At 42.9% G+C, this 21304-nt stretch overlaps 2 protein-coding genes across 5 annotated transcripts in view; one reads left to right on the top strand and one right to left on the bottom strand.

Annotated features, from left to right (window-relative positions):
• Nucleotides 1-425: 425 nt before the first annotated feature.
• Nucleotides 426-7695, top strand: LOC114655174 (cerberus-like). The gene is made up of 2 exons (XM_028806028.2): nt 426-1311; nt 7131-7695. The coding sequence occupies exons 1-2, from the start codon at nt 772-774 to the stop codon at nt 7425-7427; spliced, it is 837 nt and encodes a 278-aa protein (XP_028661861.1). The 5' UTR covers nt 426-771; the 3' UTR covers nt 7428-7695.
• A 5336-nt stretch (nt 7696-13031) lies between these two features.
• aco1 (aconitase 1, soluble) overlaps nt 13032-21304 on the bottom strand; it is a 113229-nt gene continuing 104956 nt past the window's right edge. For all 4 annotated transcript variants that reach the window (XM_028805829.2, XM_028805830.2, XM_028805831.2 and 1 more), the window contains 2 exons: nt 20413-20598; nt 13032-13585 (listed from right to left, as the gene is read on the bottom strand). In XM_028805829.2, coding sequence (XP_028661662.1) covers nt 13469-13585; nt 20413-20598 — 303 coding nt within the window. In that variant the 3' untranslated portion in view covers nt 13032-13468. The remainder of the gene's footprint in view (nt 13586-20412; nt 20599-21304) is intronic.

Here is a 21304-nt window from a genome sequence, read left to right as displayed (position 1 = left end):
TCAATAAGAAGGGCACAACTAGGAACAAGTGGTTCAGGTGGAAATGTTGAAGAGAAGGTTTTGTTAAACGTCATTGCGAGTCGCGATATAAAATTAGCTGGAGCTCTAAGAAGAGGAGCAGAAGCGGAAACAAAAGTTTTAAAAAGTTGAAACGGCTGCGGTGGGTTGGCACCCTGCCCGGGATTGGTTCCTGCCTTGTGCCCTGTGTTGGCTGGGATTGGCTCCAGCAGACCCCCGTGACCCTGTGTTCGGATTCAGCGGGTTGGAAAATGGATGGATGAAAGTTGAAACAGTGAGACTTTTAACGAAGCTTACGATCAATGAATGACTCGTCCGGCCATGACGGGGTGTCCGCACCGATCGACTGCCCCGAGCGCACTTTGCGTTTCCTTCGTTGTTTTCATTTTCTTTTTCTGCCGCCCAGTGGTCCCGTTTTTCCGAGTGCTGCGGTCACATTGAACCCCGGCGTGTGGATTGCGCCAATACACAAACCCACGACTCAGACTTGACGATAAACACCGTCGTGTTCGAGTGAGGGGGCAGACCGGCCACTTCAAAGCGCCTGTCACAACCCCCCCACCGGGCTCAGCTCAGCTGCCCCGTCCTTTATCATAATTAAACTCTGCCGCGCGTTTGTTTGTGTAACGAAAGGCCAGTCTGACAAGCGCGGCGATAAGAGGCTTGCCGACGGCTTTAAAGGATGGACCCCCAGACCCCACCAGCCCCAGAAAAGTGGGCAGCGTTCTAGCGACCTCGACTCGTTCGGCTCTGATGATAATGATGAAGGTGTCCTGGACGCTCCGGGTGTTGGTCGCCTGCGCAGTGGCGAACCTCGTGGCCCCCGATGGCTGGTCCATCTACAACTTACACAGAAGGAGAGCGCCGGGCCGGGAGGAAGAACGAAGATCCTCAAATGAAGCCGCGGACTTCGTGTCTACGAGCAGTGGCCGCTACGCCACCGAGCCGCCCGCCTACTTCCCCGAAGACGCGTGGGTGAACGAGACGGAAAACGCGGACGGGAGGGCACCTTACCGGCGAATCCAGGTGTCTGCGGCACAGCCGGGGGCTCCCGCGGGCGGCGGCGCGGACTCCATGAACGCGGCTGTCATCGCCAGTCTCTTTGGGGGGCAGAGCCCCACACCCGCGGCGCAGGCCAGGAGACCACACGGCCAGGCGCCGCATTTGAAAAACGCCAAAAAGTTCTGGAACCACTTCATGTTCAGGAGAAGATCCGACTCGCAGGAGACCGTCCTGCCCATCAAAACCAACGAGCTGCAGCAGGAGACGTGCAGGGCGCTGCCCTTCGCGCAGGTAAGGGGGGGGGGGGGGGGATTGCAGAAGACCGCCATCGGATATATAGCGCCTTTAGTGTCTGTCGGAGCCCAAAGCGCATCATTACCTCGGCCATGGAACTCAAGACCGATCAGATATGCAGCACCTCTGACATCCAATCTGTCATAAAAATAACTGATCTACTATATAGCGCCTTTAATAATGTAGCTCTGTCATAGAACTAACATCGGCGTAGTATACGAACAGCATATAACGTCTTTATCTCGGTCGTGGAACCAACAACGATCTACGTTTATAGAACTGAAATTGATCTAAGATAAAGATAGATATGAAAGGCACTATATAATATATATATAGATATAGATATGAAAGGCACTATATGATAGATAGATACAGCAGATAGATATGACAGATAGATACAGCAGATATATATGACAGGCACTATATAATATAGATGTGAAAGGCACTATAGGTTTAGGTTTCTTTATTTAGTTATGTTTACACAAGAAAACATGAAATTTGCCTTCTCAGTTGCATCTAATAACAGACAGAATGAAATAAAACAGACAAATAGAAATAAGAAAGGTTAAGGTAAGGTAGTTAGATAAAACATTTATACCAAAAAAATATGTTATACAATATAACAGACAGATATGAAAGGTACTATATAATAGTTAGATAGTGCCTTTAATATTAATATGCCGTCTGTCATAAAACTGACACTGACCTACAATATAGTGCCTTTAATATATCTGTCATTGAACTAAGATCAATAGGTTCTAGTATATGTATATAATGTCTCTCTGACACGGAGCTCTCGTTGAACTAAGATTCTAGTATACGTATATAAATTCTTTATCTCTTGTCACACAGAACTAACGGCAATCTTTAATACCTCTTTTATGAAACTAAAATTGATTGAATATTATATAATTAACTTCCATCCATCCATTTTCCAACCCGCTGAATCCGAACACAGCGTCACGGGGGTCTGCTGGAGCCAATCCCAGCCAACACAGGGCACAAGGCAGGAACCAATCCCGGGCAGGGTGCCAACCCACTGCAGGACACACACCCACACACCAAGCACACACTAGGGCCAATTTAGAATCGCCAATCCACCTAACCTGCATGTCTTTGGACTGTGGGAGGAAACCCACGCAGACACGGGGAGAACATGCAAACTCCACGCAGGGAGGACCCGGGAAGCGAATCCAGGTCTCCTAAGTGCGAGGCAGCTACCCACTGCGCCACCGTGCCGCCCTTATATAACTAACATAACTTTTATATTAATTAACATCAATCTAATCTACTGTATCTAGAGACCTTCATATCTGTCAGTACCAAAATCGATCTAATATATAGCATCTTTACCAAGGTCATGGAACCAAGACTGATCAAATATATGTTGCACCTTTAACATCCTATCTGTCATAAAACTAACACTGATCTACAATATAGCACCTTTAATATATCTGTCGTTGAACTAACATCATTCTAGTATATGTATGTGTCTCTCTGTCATGGAGCTAATATCAATCTATGTATATGGCCTTTAATACGGCATCTCTCATTTATAGAACTAAAACTGCTCTAACTATATGTGGTGCTTTTAATATCGATCACAGAACTTGAATTGATCTAATATACGGCGTCTTTAGTACTGTCAAAACTGACATTGATGTAACATAGATAGATAGATAGATAGATAGATACTTTATTAATCCCAAGGGGAAATTCACATATAGAACCTTTAATATCTTTTTTTCATAGAACTAACAACTATCTAATCTATAGCAACTTTAGTATCTGTCAGAACCAAAATCTAATATACAGTATAGCACTTTTAATATCTTGTCATAAAACTAATATTGATCTACAATATTGCACCTTTAATATATGTGTGCCATAGAACTAACATTGATGTAATATATAGGGCCTTTGATATTGGTCTTTTATAGAGCTAAAATTGATCTAATTATTTAGTCTCGTATGTAATCTCTCTAATACAATGTTTTCCTAAACTCAGTCCTGGGGACCCCCCTGTGGCTGCAGGTTTTTATTCCGACCATTTTCTGTTTTTAAGTGGACTCCTTGCCTAATTAAGTGCGCCGTTTATTTGCCAGTTTTTTTGTTTTGGGGTCAATGTGGTCCTCACAAAACTACGTTTGGTAGAAGTTTGCTGTCTGTTGTTGTGGGTGTGTTTGTGTGTGTCCTGCGGTGGGTTGGCACCCTGCCTTGTGCCCTGTGTTGGCTGGGATTGGCTCCAGCAGACCCCCCGTGACCCTGTGTTCGGATTCAGCAGGTTGGAAAATGGATGGATGGATGGATGTTGTAATTTCATGTTGAATGTACTAAGCAGTTAAGTTTAGTTAAGTGTTTTTTTTTGTACTTTTTAAGAAGTTTTTCATTCTGCTTTTCTGGTTGTTTAATCCTTTATTTAACAATTAGGGGGTCTAACACTGAACTGGTTTCTGCCTTTGACCATTCCACCCATCAAATATGTAGCACCTCTAATATCTGCCGTAGAACTGACGTTGATCTGCTTACTACATAGCACCTCTACTATCCCTCTCACAGAACTACCATCTGTCTAATGTATAGCAACTTTAATATGTGGCACTTTTTAAAGTTTCTCTCTCAGAACTAACTTCAAATATATAGCACCTTTAATAACTGTCATAGAAAGAACATCAAATATATAACACATTTAATATGTCTAGTATATATACAGCACCTTTAATACCTATGTCGCAGGAATAACTTCAACAATTATGTAGCACCTTTACGATTTGTCATAAAAGTAACATCCACCTAACATCTAGCGCCTTTATATGCATTACATAGCTAACTAGCTATAGAAAAGGCTCGATCTGTGGCTGGCGCAGTGGGTAGCGCTGCTGCCTCGCAGTAAGGAGACCTGGGTTCGCTCCCCGGGTCCTCCCTGTGTGGAGTTTGCATGTTCTCCCCGTGTCTGCATGGGTTTCCTCCCACAGTCCAAAGACATGCAGGTTAGGTGCATTGGTGGTCCTAAATTGTCCCTGGTGTGTGTGTGTGTGTGTGTGTGTGTGTGTGTGTGTGTGTGTGTGAGCGCCCTGATGTGGCCTGGTGATGCACTGGTACAATGCATTACCACACCCACTACACGATAAAACAACTCGGGATCCCAGTTGGCAACCCACCTGCAGGAGGTGTTATAAGATCGTCTTTCTCTGGCCTGCTCTCCACACCAAAGCCCACTTAATAAACCAAGAAAATGGAAGTCAGTGCCGGTAATTAATAATAATAATAATAATAATAATAATAAATTTTATTTATATTGCACTTTATATTTTAGCAATCCCAAAGTGCTACAGAGTAAAAATAGAATAATAAAATAAAAAAAAAAAAGAACAGAAGAGTCTATAAAATACTTTAACAAAATGACTTTCTAAAAAGATGAGTTTTTAAGGAGACTGACTCATGGAACTGATGACCACTAATGGAGTGACGTGCGTCCCCATCCAAAACCCATTTGGGTTTCTCCTGGGCAAATAGAAATGCAGGAAAGGAAGAAGTACACACAGAACCCAATGTGCGGTTTACAATACAAGTCCTTCCATTGTTCTGTTTAGTGTGCCCTCACGTCAAACCTGGCTGGGCTCGCTGCCTTCAACTAAGCACGGAGTAAAGGGTCTGCATAACTGTGTCAATGGGATATTTCAGTTTCTATTTTTTCATAAGTTTGCAAAATTTCCAAAAAAGCGATTTTCACTTTGTCATTCTGGGGTATTGAGAATTGTTTGATATGAGGGAAAAAAAAAGATTTTAGCACAAGACAACATAACAAAAATGTGAAAAAAAAAAGGAAAGGGGTCTGTATCCGTTCTGAAGGTGGTCTGTAGGATACGTAATTTACACACACATTTATCTTCCTGTCCTCCTCATCTTGTTCTGTCACACCCATCACCTGCATATCCTCTCTCACATCCATAAACCTTCTCTTAGGCCTTCCTCTTTTTCTCTTCTCTGGCAGCTCTATCCTTAGCATCCTTCTCTCAATATGCCCAGCATCTCTCCTCTGCACATGTCCAAACCAACACAATCTCGTCTCTCTGACTTTGTCTCCCAACTGTCCAGCGTGAACTGACCCTCTAATGTCCTAATTTCTAATCCTATCCATCCTCGTCACACCCAATGCAAATCTTAGCATCTTTAACTCTGCTACCTCCAGCTCTGACTCCAGCTTTCTGGTCAGTGCCACCGTCTCCAACCCACATAACATAGCTGGTCTCACTACCGTCGTGTAGACCTTCCCTTTCACTTTTGCTGATACCCGTCTGTCACAAGTCACTCCTGACACTCTTCTTCACCTATTCCACCCTGCCTGCACTCTCTTTTTCACTTCTCTTCCACAATCCCCATTACTCTGTACTGTTGATCCCAAGTATTTAAACTCTTCCACCTTCGCCAACTCTACTCCCTGCATCCTCACCATTCCACTGACCTCCCTCGCATTCACACACATATACTCTGTGTTGTTCCTACTGACCTTCATTCTTCTCCTTTCCTCTTCTCCTCATATCTCCACCTCTCCAGGATCTCCTCAACCTGCTCCCTACTATCGCTACAGATCACAATGTCATCAGCAAACATCACAGTCCACAGGGACTCCTGTCTAATCTTCTCTGTTAGCCTGTCCATCACCATTGCAAATAAGAAAGAGCTCAGAGCCGATCCCTGATGTAATCCCACCTCCGTCACTCCCACCGCAGACCTCACCACAGTCTCACTTCCCTCGTACATATCCTGTACAGCTCTTATGTACTTCTCTGCCACTCCCGACTTCCTCATACAATACCACAGCTCCTATCAGTCACCCTGTCATATGCTTTCTCCAGGTCCACAAAGACAATGCAACTCCTTCTGGCCTTCTCTAAACTTCTCCATCAACATCCTCAGAGAAAACATCACATCTGTGGTGCTCTTTCTTAGCATGAAACCATCCTGCTGCTCACTAATCATCTCCTCACTTTTTAACCGAGCTTTCACTACTCTTTCCCATAACTTCATGCTGAGGCTCATCAATTTTATTCCCCTGTAGTTACTGCAGTCCTGCACATCCCCCTTATTCTTAAATATCGTCACCAGTACACTTCTTCTCCACTCCTCTGGCATCCTCTCACTTTCCAAGATTCCATTAAACAATCTGGTTAAAAACTTCACTGCCATCTCTCCTAAACACCTCTATGCTTCCACAGGTATGTCATCTGGACCAACGGCCTTTCCATTCTTCATCCTCTTCATAGCTGTCCTTACTTCCTCCTTACGAATCAGGAAGTATAGCAGATTAGCATCTCCACATCATCCAACCTCCTCTCTCTCTCTCTGTCATTCTTCAGCCTCTCATAGTCCTCTTTCCATCTGCTCAACACACTCTCCTCACTTGTGACTGCGTTTCCATCTTTATCATTTATCACCCTAACCTGCTGCACATCTTTCCCAGCTCTGTCCCTACACACACATTTCATGATCAGGAAATATTTTTTCTTGATAAATGATACTCGAGTGTGAATTTCACTACATTTCTTCTACAGAATCAGCAATTTCAGTCTGTAGGCAATTAGTTTTGGTCCAGTTGCCCAGGTGCCCACTACCTTCTGGGAATACTTCACTGTTGCCCGTGCTGTGACCTCCCTGCCAGTTCAACACTCATTTTACTCAATTGCAGAGGTGGCTCATCGTTTTTCCAGGCCCTTCTAGCATGCTAAACACATTCTGTGGTCTGCATCGGACATCCTGACTGTTGTCACGCGTCATTGTCACGTTTTTCTTTCTTTCGTTTTGTTTCTTCCCAGAGTATCGTACATGAGAACTGTGAGAAGGTGGTGCTGAAGAACAAGCTTTGTTTTGGAAGGTGCAGCTCATTCCACGTCCCCAGTAATGAAGATCGCCTGTACACCTTCTGTTCATACTGCTTCCCAACCAAATACACGATGAAGAATGTGGAGTTGAACTGCACGGGATCGGAGAGCATCTCCAAGCTTGTCATGATGGTCGAGGAGTGCCAGTGTGAAGCGCAGAAGGGCAGGCAGCCTCAGTCTGGACCCTTCATCCTGGACCCGAGCTCAGGGGTATTCGGTGGCCGCACTTGAGTGGCGCCATTCTAGAGGTTGACAGCAAGCCCAGATTTGAGCTCATGACTGGATTAAATAAAAGTGGCACAGGGTGTCACACGTGTTTACATTTTTGTCCAGACATGCATGTGAGAAGTGGAACTTTTAAAGTTACGGCTGTTCAAATGAGCCCAGCTCAAAAATGGAATGAGACTTGGCCGTCTCCGCTAACGGACTAAAGTACAGGGTGTATGATGGGTCCATTTTGGTGTACATATGAACCTGAAATAAAATGTTCATTATGAAAGAAAGAGATGTCATTGTTATCCGAAGCATCAATAACCCACGTAGCCCCCATAGTTATGTTTAACACAGGAAAACAAGCCAAAAAGGTTCGGTTCAGGTCAGGTTGGGGAGCATTCAAAGGGAAAAGCGCATCGCCCACACTGAAACACCTCAGGCAGACGCATGGTCCGGTCCCACCCTCCAAAAATGACCCTCTGTTTGTGCAGCGAGGTGTTATGTGGGTGTCCTCTTGGCCTGATCCAGCTGTTCAGGTCTTTATAACAATGAGGATCCTGCGAGCTGGATCACCCTCAGATAATCGTGCCACATTGCCATAACTGACACTCCCTCACAATGCAGGTGATGTGCCTCATTTGGGATTCCATGAGCATCACAAAGTCAAACCAACGGTACCCAAGGACTCTCCCAAGAGACAACAGTACCAAAGGAGTCCTGTCTTCATCTCGGGTCACTGGATAGCGTCCATGTCTCGCAACCACATAGCAAACATCAGGACTCTAAAGACTTGGACCTTTGTCCTTTTGCAGAGATATCGGGAGTGCCACACACCCCTTTCCAGTGACCTCATGACCCCCCCCCCATGCTCTCCCAATCCATAGGTAGTCACCAAAGACATGAATGTCACTGCTGAGGTAAGTAAACCTCTTAGTGAGGTCAACATTATCTCCTCCGACAGACACACTGCTGATGGCCATGCCCAAGAGGTCATTAAAGGCCTGAATGTTGGTTTTTATCAGGACCTTCACAAGCCCAGACACTCACGACTCCTCACTCAGTCTCTCAAGCGCCCTGATCAGAGCCTCCATTGACTCTGTGAAGATCACAGCATCATCAGCAAAGTCAAGATCCGTGAATCTTTCTTTACCAACAGGTGCCCCCCAGCCCCTGCCTAACACCCAGTCCATGCCAGCACTGGCCAGAGTAGGAGCAGGACACACCCCTGACAAACCCCAGAATCAATGCTGAAAAACACAGAAGTTCTGCCTCCACTCTGAAAAACACTCGCAGGACCAGTGTACAGGCCAGCTATGATAGCCAGCAACTTCAGGGGATCCCACAAAGTCTCAGGAAGTCCCACAGGGCAGTTGATCAACTGAGTCAAACACTTCATGAAAATCGACAAAGGCTGGGAAAAACAAAAAACCTCTGCCGATATTCACGTTTGCGCGACATGAGAACCCTCAGTGCCAGGATGCAGTCGATGATGGACTTACGGTAGAAGGGCTGAACAACAAAAACGGCTATTATGTGTAACAGAAACATGTAAATATTAAAACATCCATATACAGTCATCTCACTAAGAAAGGTTGGCCTTGTGTCCACTACTGCACCACACCTGACATAACTGGACTCTCCAGGCATATTCCAATGGTTTGGTTGTACAGGGCCATATACTGTACATCAGTTTTCCTTTGAAAGAAAATCTTAAGTAGTTCAGGTGAGGTATAGAAGATGTTGATCATTATACAGTAACCTTGGTCAGGTCTAAGGGTCCACCAGTCACAGCACAGATGATGTAGGGAGGCCATACTGACCGTACTTGCCTACCCACTTGGTTCCTCTATTGCTGTAAAGTTTCAGGTTCTAGATGTTCCCAGAACATGCTTCACAAAGCATGAAGAACTTGATATCAACTGTCTGGAGGTGATGTACTGGATCCACGACAACCTTCCCTTGTAACCCATGAAACATTCATTTTCAAAAAGCATTTGATAAGGTGCCACATGAGAGATGGGGCATCAAAAAATAAAAAGAAGTGGGAGTTCAAGATGTTGTGTGTAGATGGGTGCAGGAACTGGGCGATGGTGTCAGGAACCTTATCAGAACTGGGTAACGTTAAAGAGTGGTGTCCAGCAGGGGTCAGTGCTGGGGCCGCAGCTATTTTTAATATACAGAAATGATTTTGATAGGAATATAAACAACAAGCTGGTTAAGCTTGCAGAAGATACCAAGATAGGTGGATTGGCAGATAATCGAGAATCCGTTGAATAATTAACTTGGAGTATTACGGACTTGGACAGCAGACAGGTTTGGACAGATGAAATGTAATGTCAGTAAATGTAAAGGATTACACACAGGAAGTAAAAATGTTAGGTTTGAATACACAATGGGAGGTCTGAAAATCGAGAGTCCACCTTATGAGAAGGACTTGGGAGTTGTAGTGGACTTGACACCTAACTGCCAGTGTTCAGTAGCCACTAGGAAGTGTGTCAGGTTATATAGCGCCTTGATGTGTGCAGTACAAGTCACAGGAGGTTCTGCTCAAGCTTTATAACACACTGGTGAGGCCTCTTCTGGAATACTGGGCACAGTTTTAGTCTCCAGTCTACAAAAAGGACATAACAGCGCTAGAAAAAGTCCAGAGAAGAGCAACTAGGCTGATTCGGAGCTACAGGGGATGAGTTAGGAGGAAAGATGAAAAGAGCTGAGCCTTTACAGTTTAATCCAAAGAAGATTAAGAGGAGACATGACTGAAGTGTTTAAAATTATGAAGGGAATTAGTCCAGTGGATCGAGACTTTAATTTTAAACCGAGATCATCAAGAACACGGGGATACAGTTGAAAGCTTGTTAAGGGGAAATTTTAAACATTAGGAAGATTTCTTTACACAGAGAAATACAGACACATTAGGTCATCCATTAGTGCCTTGAATGGGCCCTGTGATGTACAGGTAACTTTTCCAGTGATGGTTCCCGCCTGACAGCAGACGCTTCCGTGAGATAGACTTTGGCCCTTTGTGAACCAGAGTTGGATTAAATGGGTACTTTATACATTTTCAGGGAATGAATCCCCTCTTCTGGATACCCATTAATAAGCCATATATAAAAGCGAGTTTGTGTGTACTCCTGTTCAGGGTTGCTTTTTACTTTGTACCCGATGATGTATGGGATATTCTTTATCTAAGTGACACTGCTTAATCCAATACAGATTAATATGGGGGCAGCAATGAGCACAACTCCGGACTTCTGAGCACACTTGCACCCACTCACAAGATCAGTTAACAGTCGTATGTCTTTTATTCCTAAACATTGAATTGTTTTTAGCCCATTATTAATCACTGTGAGTGTCTGCATAACTAATAAAAAAACAGCAAATAAAATGGAATGTGAAAAATCACAAAATTAATATACTGCTCAAAAATATTAAAGGACCACTTTTGAATGAGAGTATAGCATCAGGTCAGTGAAACTTCTGGGCTATTGATTTGGTCAGTTCAGTAGCAGAGGGGCTTGTTAATCAGTTTCAGCTGCTTTGGTGCACTAGAGGGGCAACAATGAGACGACCCCCAAAACAGGAATGAATGGTTTAACTGGTGGAGGGAGGCCACTGACATTTTTCCCTCCTCATCTGTTACGATACTCGTTTTGCATTTGGCTACGGTCAGTGTCACTACTGGCAGCATGAGGCGATACCTGGACCCTACAGAGTTTGGTGGCACAGGTAGTCCAACTGCTCCAGGATGGCACATCAATACATGCCATTGCCAGAAGGTTTTTTTTTTTTTTGTTGTTCTTTATTTCGCCTTATACAATTTCTTGCATTAGGAATTTGTTAGTTTTCGCATACCCCTTGGGGTCAGCCATTGTACAGCACCCCTGGATCAACTACAGGATAAGGGTCTTGCTCAAGGGCCCAGCAGAGTAGGATTTCTTTTTTGGCAGTGACAGGGATTTGAACTGGCAACCTTCTGGATACCAGCGCAGTCTCAAGGGCATGGAGGAGATTCCAGGAGACAGGCAGTTATTCTAGGAGAGCTGGCCAGGGCCCCTCGTAGAAGGTCCTTAACCCATCAGCAGGACCCACCGGTATCTGCTCCTTTGGGCAAGGAGGAACAGGATAAGCACTGCCAGAGCCTACAAAATGACCTCCAGCAGGCAGGCCACTGGTGTGGATGTCTCTGACCAAACAATCAGAAACAGAGTTCATGAGGGTGGCCTGAGGGTCCAACGTCCTCTAGTGGGCTCTGTGCTCACTGCCCCCACACCGTGGAGCTCGATTGGCATTTGCCATAGAATACTAGAATTGGCAGGTCCACCACTGGCGCCTTGTGCTTTTCACAGATGACAGCAGGTTCACCCTGAGCACATGTGACAGACGTGAAAGGGTCTGGAGAAGCCACAGAGAACATTATGCTGCCTGTAACAACGTTCAGCATGACCAGTTTCAGTCAAGGGTCAGTGATGGTCTGGGGAGGCATATCCATGGGGGGACGCATGGACCTCTACAGGCCAGACAACAGCACCTTGACTGCCATTGGGTATCGGGTTGAAATCCTTGGACCAATTGTCAGACCCTATCCTGGGTTCTTCCTGGTGCATGACAATGCCCGGCCTCATGTGGCGAGAGAATGAAGGAATTGATACCATTGACTGGACCCCACGCTCAGTCACCTGACCTCAATCCAATAGAACACCTCTGGGTGGGACATTATGTATCAGTCCATCAGACGCCTCAGACTGTCCAGGAGCTCAGTGATGTCCTGGTCCAGATCTGGGAGGAGATCCCCCAGGACACCATCCGTTGTCTCATATGGAAAAATAGAAAAGCATTCCACCCACTCAGATTAAGCTATTTAATCACTTAGGAATATCACTTCTCTTGTGCATTTCAAATAAACTCTCCTTGTATAGACAAAAGAAAAAGGAAAAAATGAACAACACATTTTTGACCGTGATATTTACAAATATACTTACAAATTTGACCTTATTTTAAAATGGAATTTCAAGCAAACTCGCCTGTTTTAAGTTAAAAAACCCAGCACCTGGATGAGGAGGAAAGAGAACATTTCAAATGTTTCAAAAATAGATTTATTCTGGCTTCAGGTTAGAAACATACTAGAAGATTTAATTGATCTTTAAAGACTAAGAAGGTACACTTGTCATAACGTAACAGGACAAACGGTTGACATCAAGCTATAGTATTAGTAATGAAGATCAGTGTGGCAGCACCACTAGAAAAGCTCTAAAAACATCCCGGGGCACTAAGAACTCCGTCTGTACGGCTCACGGCTCACATTTCTGTTTATTCAGTCGCAGCCACAGTTTAAGAGCTGCGGTGCACAACCACTGACCTCTACGCATCTGTGCTATTTCCCTAAAAGCATAAACATGATACATCATTATTCAATGAATATACAGTACACTGCGAGTATTTCCTATTTCATTAAATCTACATTTCCCAGAACTGAAAATCACATTCTGTAATCATTTATTAACATAGCAAGCATTTCATGGAAATCTGACCTCTTTCCTGGGTTTCACGAAGTGAGACGGCCAATTCTGGAATGTTTAACCAGTTCAACCTGCAGCCGTTAAACAAGAGTCCAGAGTACTGTGGTTAAAGAAGAGACCCATTTTTATTTTTTCAGAAAACAAAGAGCAGTTATGAAACCAGTGCGGATTCAAGTGTGACAGAGAAACATTTGTGTGTGTGTGTGTTAAACTTGGCAAGTTGAAATTTCTGTTAAGAGTGCATTCTGCAAATCAAAGGCAAAATGTCCGTATGGCAGGACTGGAGGGAACAAAATCACAGGCAATATTACATTTCTCCATCTTTATAGACTATTGTCATTTCTTCTGGAATTAAAATGGTAAAAAATCATTTTCATCACCATTAAGTATAAATGTGCACTGGATTAATACAATTCACAGAAAAAAAAAATGCTATGTAAAAGTTTTATTTATCTAAAAATTTACTTCTTGTGCGTTGTTCTGTTTGGGGTGGTGTTTCAGCAGGATTAAACCTGGTGTTCCTCTCCTAGTCTAGATTCGAGATTAATTCTTGATCATTTTTCGAATCATGTAATTCAGGATGCCTCCGTGGCGGAAGTAAGTGAGTTCAACATCCGTGTCAAATCTCATTCGAGCCTGGAAGGTCTTTCCAGTGTCAAGCTGTAGAAGAAAAGCAAAAAATAAAGTTTTAGGACAATGCTTAAACGAAATGCTTAACAAAATAAAACAGTGATCAATCTACCATAGTATACATTAATTAATACAAATAAAATTTCAATAAACCAAAAACAAAAAAAACATGATGCATTACTTTTGTCAAAATAACGTTATGATCATACTAGCTGTGTAAGCCCGTACTGTAAAAAACTCGGGGTCCCGGAAATTATTGACATCATCAGAAAAATATTGAAATGTAGAGATGTCAGGTAATTGAAAGGACCGACTCTGGGCGTTTCTCTCCTAGGAGGATTCAAAAATAGATTTATTCTGGCTTCAGGTTAGAAACATACTAGAAGATTTAATTGATCATTAAAGACTAAGAAGGTACACTTGTCATAACGTAACAGGACAAACGGTTGACATCAAGCTATAGTATTGGTAATGAAGATCAGTGTGGCAGCTGGCGACGTGCTCACCTCGCTTGTGCATTATCGGTGGGAGGAAACGTTAAAGGGATAACGCTTTGCTGATGTTAACAGCTAAGCGACTTTGCCTTTCTTCAGAGGTTTCATTTTTCCGATGTGCTCACCTCGCTTGGGCATTAGTGGCGGGAGGAAAAGTAAAAGGGATACCATTTTGCTGAGGTTAGTGGTTAAGCGACTTTGTCTTTCTTCGGATGTTTTATTTTGCCGAAGTCCTGGCCTCACTTGTGTTATTAGTGGCTAAGCGAGTTTTCTGTTTCTTTGGAGATGGAGCCCTCACACCGACTCCACATCTCACTTCTGGGCTGGACAAACATACACTTCCACGCATAGATGTGTATATATTATTATATATATGTAAGATTAGCCATTTTCTTCTAATAAACTTGAGAGAACAACACTGGCAGAGGACTCCATTTGTTATTTAGGCGTACAATAACTGATGAAACTACTAGTTACAATACATTATACTTTTCATATTGTCAATCATTTTTTGTTAATTCTGCTATGCTGACTTCTACTAATATGGCCCTATTTGTTTATACACACACACACACATTATATATTATGTTTGTAAAAGTGTAAAATCACTTTAGTTTTTTTTTTTTGTCTGCCACCTCTTGACTCACCAGTACAAGAAAATTCCCACTAATGATACACCATTTGACTTGTCTTGATGTTTAGTTATGCAAGACGTCAAACGTTTGGCCTTCTAGACCCAAAAAACATATTTTTAAGCATTTTTTAGACCATGTTTTGTGCAGCAAATTACTAGGATAAAGGGTAAACCAATAGGTGTCTTCAGCAAAAATTGATCAGTAGGACTTGGAAGTTGTGTAGGCCACAACAAACCCACCACAGGGGTTCATGCATGTGTGTCCAAGGATCACCCTCCTGATTCATCTTGGGTAAACAATTCCACTCCGGGACATGAGGGGGTGCTATTGCCAGTGGTATTGTTTGAGAAGACGCCCAGTGAGAGAAACAGACTTTGCCCCTTCTGGTCAGAGGACTATGTATTTGAAATGCTCACAGAAGGTGGCATCTCATTCTGGACTGACACTCAAGTGAGACAGAGCTCCGAACGAGACCTGATTGCTACAGCGACTCTTTGCTTTGTTTTACTTGATCTTATATGTGCCATCAACCCAAACCCAGCCAAAGGGGATGCACAAATCAGTGTTTTTCTTTGTGCCGGTCCCAAGCCCGGATAAATGGGGAGGGTTACGTCAAGAAGGGCATCCGGTGTAAAATTTTGCCAAATCAATATGCGGACAACAATACAAATTTCCATACCAGATCGGTCAAGCCCCGGGTTAACAACGACAGCCACCAATATTGTTAGTCAACAGGGTGCTGGCGGAAATTGGAATAATGTTGGCCGAAGAAGAAGAAGAAGAGGGGGGAGACATGTCCGGAGGCAGGAGGAAAGTAAAGAGAGTGGAACGGAGGGTAGGAACTTTGAATGCTGGCAGTATGACAGGTAAGGGGAGAGAGTTAGCAGATATGATGGAGAGAAGGAAGGTTGATATATTGTGCATGCAAGAGACTAAATGGTAGAGGAGTAAGGCCAGGTGGATCAGAGGTGGATTCAAACTGTTCTATCATGGTGTGGATGGGAGGAGAAATGGGGTCAGGGTTATTCTGAAGGAACAGTATGTTAAGAGTGTTTTGGAGGTGAAAAGAGTGTCAGACAGAGGATTATGAAGCTGGAAATTGGAGGTGTGATGATGAATGTTGTTAGTGCATATGCCCCGCAAGTTGGGTGTGTGATGGAGGAGAAAGAAGATTTTTGGAGTTAGTTGGATGAAGTGATGAACAGTGTACCCATGGGACAGAAGGTATCCTTCAATAACGGCACGCACAAAAAGGCGAGCTTCAAAAGGGCGACCTCAATTGGGCGCGGCGAATAAAGGCGCGCGTAAATAAAGGCGAGCTTCAAAAGGGCGACCTCAATTGAGCGAATGTTTTATTATTCTTGCTTTTGCCTTTTTATACGTTCAATCATTGCCTTTATCTAATACATTTTCTGTAATAATTTTGTTGTGTTTGCCTTTATTCGCTGCGCCCAATTGAGGTCGCCCTTTTGAAGCTCGCCTTTTTGTGCGCGCCCTTATTGAATAGAACCGGGACAGAAAGTGTTGATTGGAGCGGATTTCAATGGACACGTTGGTGAAGGGAACAGAGGAGACGAAAAGGTGATGTGTAGGTATGGGGTCAAGGAGAGGAATGAAGGTCAGAGGATAGTGGATTCTGCCAAAAGGATGGACATGGCTGTGGTGAATACGTATTTTAAGAAGAGGGAGGAACGTACAAGAGTGGAGGAAGATGCACACAGGTAGATTACATCCTATGCAGAAGAGTCAATCTGAAGTAGATGGAAGATTGCAAAGTGGTGGCAGGGGAAAGTATAGTTAGACAGCATAGGATGGTGGTCTGTAGGATGACATTGGAGATCAAGAAGAGGAAGAGAGTAACTGACAAGCCAAGGATCAAATGGTGGAATTTGAAAAAGGAAGACTGCAAGGATGAGTTTAGGGAGAAGGTGAGACAGGCACTGGGTGGCAATGAAGAGTTACCAGACTGCTGGAAAACTACAGCAGAAGTAGTAGTAAGGGTGACAACAAGAAGAATGCTTGGCATGACATCTGGAAAGAGGAAGGAGGAAAAGGAAACTTGGTAGTGGAATGGGGAAGTACAGTAGAGTATACAGAGGAAGAGGATGGCAAGGAAGAAGTGGGATAGTCAGAGAGATGAAGAAAGTAGACAAGAGTACAAGGAGATAAAGCGCAAGGTGAAGAAAGAGGTGGCGAAGGCTAAAGAAAAGGCATATGACGAGTTGTATGAGAGGTTGGATACTAAGGAGGGAGATAACGACCTGTACCGATTGGCTAGACAGAGGGACTGAGCTGGGAAAGATGTGCAGCATGTTAGGGTGATAAAGGATAAAGATGGAAACGTATTCCCAAGCGAGGAGAGTGTGTGGAGCAGATGGAAAAAGTACTTTGAGAGGCTTATGAATGAAGAGAACGAGAGAGAGAAGAGGTTGGATGATGTGGAAGATAGTGAAGCAGGAAGTGCAATGGATTAGCAAGAAGGAAGTAAGGACAGCTATGAAGAGGATGAAGAATGGAAAGGACGTTGGTCCAGATGACATACTTGTGGAAGCATGGAGGTATTTAGGAGAAATGGCAGTGAAGTTTTTAACCAGAATGTTTAATGGAATCTTGGAAAGTGTGATGATGCCTGAGGAGTGGAGAAGAAGTGTACTGGTGACGATATTTAAGAATAAGGGGGATGTGCAGGACTGCAGTAATTACAGGGGAATAAAATTGATGAGCCACAGCATGAAGTTTTGGGAAAGAGTAGTGGAAGCTCAGTTAAGAAGTGAGGAGATGATTAGTGAGCAGCAGTATGGTTTCATGCCAAGAAAGAGCACCAGAGATGAGATGTTTGCTCTGAGGGTGTTGATGGAGAAGTATAGAGAAGGCCAGAAGGAGTTGCATTGCGTCTTTGTGGACCTGGAGAAAGCATATGATAGGGTGCCTCGAGAGAAGCTGTGGTATTGTGTGAGGAAGTCGAGAGTGGCAGAGAAGTACGTAAGAGTGGTACAGGATATGTACGAGGGAAGTGTGACTGTGGTGAGGTCTGTGGTAGGAGTGATGGATGCATTCAAGGTGGAGGTGGGATTATATCAGGGATCAGCTCTGAGCCCTTTCTTATTTGCAATGGTGATGGACAGGTTGACAGAGGAGATTAGACAGGAGTCCCCGTGAACTATGATGTTTGCTGAGGACACTGTGATCTGTAGTGATAGTAGGGAGCAGGTTGAGAAGACCCTGGAGAGGTGGAGATATGCTCTAGACAGGAGAAGAATGAAGGTCAGTAGGAACAAGACAGAATACATGTGTGTGAATGAGAGGGAGGTCAGTGGAATGGTGAGGATGCAGGGAGTAGAGTTGTCGAAGGTGGAGGAGTTTAAATACTTGGGATCAACAGTACAGAGTAATGGGGATTGTGGATGAGAAGTGAAGAAGAGAGTGCTGGCAGGGTGGAATGGGTGAAGAAGAGTGTCATGAGTGATTTGTGACAGATGGGTATCAGCAAGAGTGAATGGGAGGGTCTACAGGATGGTAGTGAGACCAGCTATATTATATAGGTTGGAGACGGTGGCACTGACCAGAAAGCAGGAGACAGAGCTGGAGGTGACAGAGTTAAAGATGCTAAGATTTGCACTGGGTGTGACGAGGATGGACAGGATTAGAAATGAGGACATTAGAGGGTCAGCTCAAGTTGGACAGTTGGGAGACAAAGTCAGAGAGGCGAGATTGTGTTGGTTTGGACATGTGCAGAGGAGAGATGCTGGGTATATTGGTAGAAGGATGTTAAGGATAGAGCTGCCAGGCAAAAGAAAAAGAGGAAGGCCTAGGAGAAGGTTTATAGATGTGGTGAGAGAGGACATGAAAGTGATGGGTATAACAGAGCAAGATGCAGAGGACAGAAAGATATGGAAGAGGATGATCCACTGTGGTGACCCCTAACAGGAGGAGCCGAAAGAAGAAGTAGAAATGTCAATTCTGTATAAAGTTTTTACGTTAATTCAATCAGGGTAACACGACTTTTTTTGGGATCGACCAAATCTCAAACTTTTTTTTTTTTTTGATAGTTGATTCTTTACCGGTGGTCTTATCCCTTTAACAGCCACTCCCAGAAGGATAAAAATGATACATTTCAAAGATAAGCATGTGGAGTATCATTTTAGACTATTTTAGAGTCAGTGATTACGAATATGATGTTATTTTTGATTTCTTTCTATTACAATCAAGAATATTTAGACTTACATATTTAGAATATTTCTATTGAAGCACATTTCAAATATTGGATTCAAGTATTCTTGTTCATCATGTATATACTTCTACCTCATGTCAGTAAATCATTACATTTCTTATAAACAACCCAAATTACGACGGCTTACACTATTTCAGACATTTGTACTTTGTGCCCTTTGGTTGAATTTTAATGAATAAACTACTGTAACAGAATGACAGTAGCAGATGTAACAGGTAAAACAGAGTTAAAGATAAGATAAATAAAAGGAAAAGATCATCACCCAGAAGAATTTAAAAGTGCTTGGAGACAGGAGTTGATCAAAATATGAAATGAGTTCAGTGAAAAAAAGAAAATGACCAAAAAAGCTCAAAGTCAGCAACAAGCAGCCCCAGAAAGTAAATAAAATGAAATTTGTGGATAACAAAATTAATAATCTGATAATCACTTGAATTAAAAATATTGGTAAAAGTACTCTGAAACTGGAGCAACCAAGAAGTAATACAATAACAGTGCCATTATGCAATATACGAGGTGCGATCCAAAAGTTCCCGGAATGCATTTATTCTGCAGCCAGAAAGGTTTGGTTATATCAATCGTCGCTAGATAGCAGTTCAAATTGTCCTTGAGAGCTGTTATCACGCGTTATAACGTCAGCGCAGTTGTTTTTCAAGTCGCAGTTCTTGTTTAAACTTCAGTTGTGTCTGTGAAGGGTTGTTCGTGAAAATGAGTGATTTGAAAGAGCAAAGAGTGTGTGTTAAATTCTGTTTTAAACTGGGGAAAAAAAGCAAAAGAAAGCCATGAAATGTTGCAACAAGCATTCAACAGGGATGTTCTAAGGTGTTTGTGAAATTGAATTTGCTGAACACGTCCTCAGATGTGGGCTAATAAGTCATTTCTTTTGCATCACGACAATGCACCAGCTCACACATCATGTGCGCGAATTTTTGGCTTCTACAAAATTTACTGCCACTCCCCACCCTCCGTACTCCCCTGATTTAGCGCCGTCTGATTTTTTTTTTATTTCCTAAGATGAAGATGAGGCTCGAGGGACGCATATTTGAGACAGTGGAGGAGATCCAAGCGGTAACAACTGACATCTTGAACACACTGACAAAAAACGACTTCCAGAGGTACTTCGAAAGGTTGAAATGTCGCTGGGATTGGTGTATCAACTCAGCGGGTGACTATTTTGAAGGAACTGTTCACCATTAATTGTTATTTGGTGTGTATGCTTTTAAATAAATGCATTCCGGGAACTTTTGGATCGCACCTCGTACACTTAACTTATGTACATAGTAATTAAGAGAACAGTCAACGACCAAGAAAGGTTGAGAAGTAATTATTAGTCAACGCAGGACATCATCATTGTCGTTATCGGACATTTTCGGGGTTTACTCAGGTTAGTTAGTGATTTGCCTCCACTCTCTTGTGGATTGACGCAGTAGGGAAAGCAGTAATGACTATAAAAAAGAAAATCAACACATTCAAAATCTGTGGCACACTTTCACTTTTTACCTTAATGTCCACTATAGTTCTTGGTGTAAGATCTTCTGGAATGACAACTGTGTAACGTTCTCTGCCTGTTAGTCCCAGAGATTCTGCAGTCTCCCCAGGAAGATATTCCAGTGGGATCACTCCCATTCCAACAAGGTTACTGCGATGAATTCGTTCATAACTTTCTGCTAGAACTGCTTTAATTCCCTGCAAAAAAGAGAAGTATTTACAACATGATATTAGCACCTTAAACATACATAATGTTTTTATTATTTTAATGAAATTGCTTTCGAAGGAAATTGACATTAATGCTTGAAGAAAAGCCTCACTGCCCCCTCAAAAGACATTCAATGGACCAACTAATTGTAAAGTGGCAAAGGCAATGTAGATATAAAGTATTACTACTGCAAAAACTTCCAACAAACTAATTGTTAGGATGATCCATCTGTAATTTCACTTCTACATGTTGTTCAAAGGCCTTCTTGGTAATTTCATGGTAATTTTTTCTTCTTAATTTAAATACTTGTGTTAATTTATGTGGTATTAAAAATACCCACTGTGTGACTAAACATATCAGGTTATGCAGTATCCACACCTAAAATGGAAGAACTTAACTATCTGGTGATGGACACAATGGAGAAAGCCGCACTTTAGCTGTCAAGGGATAAACTTTCTACAAAGGAAAGCTGCTTTCTTAACAAAAGCTAAATCAACTGGCTTAATATGCACTTCTATTATCTAATGGGGAAAAAGAAGTCTTTATAAGTGCTTAAGAGTTTGTTTTTGTTTTCTTTTGTGTTTATTCTTATGACTCAAGGAGAAAATGTGCTTTGGAAATAGATTTTGCCAGTATTATTTGTGCAAAACAGAACCTAGACTATGACAATATATACTGTACATCAATACAGGTCAG

Source organism: Erpetoichthys calabaricus, chromosome 7, assembly GCF_900747795.2.
Source record: "Erpetoichthys calabaricus chromosome 7, fErpCal1.3, whole genome shotgun sequence".
NCBI classification, from domain to species: domain Eukaryota; kingdom Metazoa; phylum Chordata; class Cladistia; order Polypteriformes; family Polypteridae; genus Erpetoichthys; species Erpetoichthys calabaricus.
The sequence above is the reverse complement of the archived record's forward strand: the minus strand, read 5'-3'. Positions and strand labels throughout refer to the sequence as shown.

Excerpts from the sequence above, each read along its gene's own strand:
- LOC114655174 (XM_028806028.2), top strand. The coding sequence starts at position 772 with ATGATAATGATGAAGGTGTCCTGGACGCTCCGGGTGTTGGTCGCCTGC. Across the intron at positions 1,312-7,130 it reads GGGCGCTGCCCTTCGCGCAG|AGTATCGTACATGAGAACTG; the intron begins GTAAGGGGGGGG and ends GTTTCTTCCCAG.